This window comes from Galeopterus variegatus, unplaced genomic scaffold (genome assembly GCF_000696425.1).
Source record: "Galeopterus variegatus unplaced genomic scaffold, G_variegatus-3.0.2 Scaffold2148, whole genome shotgun sequence".
NCBI lineage: Eukaryota > Metazoa > Chordata > Mammalia > Dermoptera > Cynocephalidae > Galeopterus > Galeopterus variegatus.
In genome coordinates, this window is record NW_007728259.1 from 228,071 (window position 1) to 231,236 (window position 3,166).

General features: G+C 36.2%; 1 protein-coding gene across 1 annotated transcript in view; it reads left to right on the top strand.

The window, feature by feature from the left end:
* The window catches only part of FABP4 (fatty acid binding protein 4, adipocyte), a 4,922-nt gene extending 2,992 nt beyond the window's left edge, over positions 1–1,930 (top strand). The window contains exons 2-4 of the mRNA XM_008580731.1: positions 200–372; positions 1,103–1,204; positions 1,693–1,930. Coding sequence (XP_008578953.1) covers positions 200–372; positions 1,103–1,204; positions 1,693–1,743 — 326 coding nt within the window. The 3' untranslated portion in view covers positions 1,744–1,930. The remainder of the gene's footprint in view (positions 1–199; positions 373–1,102; positions 1,205–1,692) is intronic.
* The last annotated feature ends 1,236 nt before the right edge of the window (positions 1,931–3,166 follow it).

Here is a 3,166-nt window from a genome sequence, read left to right on the forward strand (position 1 = left end):
ACTGTGCCTCAGAGTTTTTCTTTAAGTATTAGCCTGATTTACTTACCAGCAGGAGCTGTTTACATGAGGCCTTTAAGAAACTCACTGCTGTGTTTTACCTCTTAAACGTGTGTGTGCACACACGCACGACAGTTCTCTGACTTAGATAAAGACGTGAGAGAAAGTGTAAACCCGACATTTTTTCTTTTCCTAACTGTAGGAGTGGGCTTTGCCACCAGAAAAATGGCTAGCATGGCCAAACCCAACATGATCATCAGTGTGAATACGGGTGTGATCACCATAAGATCAGAAAGTACCTTTAAAAATACTGAGATTTCCTTCGAGCTGGGCCAGGAATTTGATGAAGTCACCGCAGATGACAGGAAAGTCAAGGTGAGGAATAAGGAATTGTAAGAGAGTAAACACCTGGTTTCTAAATTGCCACTGTTTATGAGAAGCCATTTAATAATAAAAGGAGGAAAACTATTTTGTCATAGGCCAAAGATCCCTGAACTTCTATGCCTAAACCCTGTTGCCTTCAATATGTAGCTGGTAAATTTTTTCCCTTTTTAATAAGATTTCTTTATATTTTAAAAAAATGATTAACATAATACACAGCGTATTTGAAGTGAATTAAAGTAATAAAACAATGTTAGAGAATGTTTATAAGAAAATAGAAGAAAAAAGAAAAATCACCCATAATATTAAAAATTTTTTCCCTTTTTAATAAGATTTCTTTATATTTTAAAAAAATGATTAACATAATACACAGCGTATTTGAAGTGAATTAAAGTAATAGAACAATGTTAGAGAATGTTTATAAGAAAATAGAAGAAAAAAGAAAAATCACCCATAATATTACCTACCACCTCAACGTAAATTTGTCATCTATATACTACCTTCACAGTACTTTTTCAAAGGCAAGTTTGTATAATATTCTAATCATAATATAAATATATAAATTATATGCTGTTTTTGAGATTCATTTTTTTCTTGTTGCAATATAGTCTTGTCCTTTAGAATTACTAATGACCTCAAAACATTCCTTTGAACAGAACTGTATTTTAAATTTTATTTTCTGTCTCCAAATGCAAACTGTAACCATCTTTTATTATGCCTGCAGAGCACCATAACTTTAGAAGGGGGTGTCCTGGTACAGGTGCAGAAGTGGGATGGAAAATCAACCACCATAAAGAGAAAACGAGAGGGCGATAAACTGGTGGTGGTGAGTATCTTCTAGCTTCGTAATTCTAGATCCTTTTGCTAGGCCATCTCATGATTATTATTCCACTTAAGGGAACAGATACCCACCTTGTTTCTACAGAAAAAAACGTGATCTGATTGAGATTATGGTTCCACTCTGGCAATTGTCCTTCCTGCTTTTGAGCTCAGCCCGGGCATGCTGCCTCCCAGGAAGCATTCCCTGCCCCGTCTCAGGTAGCCCCAGCCTGCTTCCAGCAGTGCCCCCACCACACTGTATAACATGTTTCTGCTTATGCTCATTCACCATATAAAGTGTAAGCCTCTCTGAGGAGAAGACTTGTATCTTTCCCGTCTTTGTATCTCCCTGATTGCAATATGATGTAAACACATAGGAGCCCAGACAAACATCTTTTGAATGAACATTGTTTCTTTACCAACATTGAAGGATACAATAAATAAACTCATGGCTTAGTCCCAGTGATTGACAAAGAATTTTTTGTTGTTATCTAGGAATGTATCATGAACGATGTCATTTCCACCAGAGTATATGAGAGAGCATAAGCCAAGGGATGCTGACCTGAATTGAAGTTTGCATCAAACTCTACAACATTCTGTTGGATGTATTGTTCAAAAAGATGTTATTTTCCACTTATTAGCAAGCAACTCATTCCCACCCACCCCCACCCCAAGGTGATTTTATTCAATATGGCTGTGTTGGTTAAATAAAACTTTTAGATTTAGAAGGTAATGTAATGAAGTATTTATTGTGCTGGATAATTTCTTATTCATAATTGAGTGAAGGAAACAGAAAATGTGCATTTTTGTCTCTGATATAAGTAATAAAACCTTTCTCAATAATCCAAGGTTAAAAAATTAATACCCATGAATTTTCCATTTTCCTAGATAAGAGATCATAAGCATGTGCCATTACTGAATATTAAATCTTTCTTTAGCAAATCTCGAGTTAAGTAACTATCTCTCAGAAACCTAAGGTAGTTTTAAAAACAGTGAAATTGTCCACAGCCAACTGGTCCAAGTGCTCACTTCTGATATCTGTCCTGTCCTAGAGCACCGCAAGAGAGAAGAACACACAATGCATGTTGTAGAAAAAATTTCTAGTCTGCAATTTTTAGTCTGAAAAATTATTGGTAAAATCATTATTTTCAGGATATCTCTGAAATCTCTTCAGAATTCACTGCAATAATTCCATAATATTCATCCCAGAAAAGTGGTGACAGTCTTATCCGTGAGTAAAGATACAAACGTTATTACAGTGGTTTCCAAACTTCTATTTTTCTTATCAATGGAACTTTTTATCCAAGTAAAATTTCCATAGGGTCCCGAAATATAAAACACACAAAAATGGTAATGAGGTTTCCCAAGTAGTGTGTGTGTGCATGTGTGTGTGTGTGGTGTGTGTGTGTTTCTCCTACCTGTTGTGGAAGCTATGAAGCAACTCTGTAGATCACTGGTGTTCCATGTGTATAGATTGAAATTTCTAAATCACATTCTTACATTTTATTTTATATATTTTTAATAAGTACATTCTAAGTTGGGGGAGGGGGGAGGAGGAGCAGGGCTGAGGCCCTTGGCCCCCATCTCAGGACCCCAGGGGCTTCTGGCTTCGCAGCTGGCCTGGTTGTGGTTGATGGTGGGTAGGGCCAAGGCCCAGGGCCCATATGCTTACATTATATAGTAAAAAAAAAAAAAAAAAACCTGTTAAAGTTTTTTGCAGTTGATATAATTCTGTTTGTGATGCTCCCTTAAAAATAAATGCAAAGATATTAATTTTTTGAGTACCTATCCCCTGTGTAACACCATGGTATGGGGAGGCCAGAAGAGGTGGACTAGGTTCCAGATCATAACAATTGATTTTTTTCACAAAAGCAGAGAGTAAGATTCTCATTTTGGGCTCTCTAAAGGTTTGAGGAACTTAAATAGAGAATATTTGTAGGAGTTGATTAGGACAGTTTTTGGTTAACCA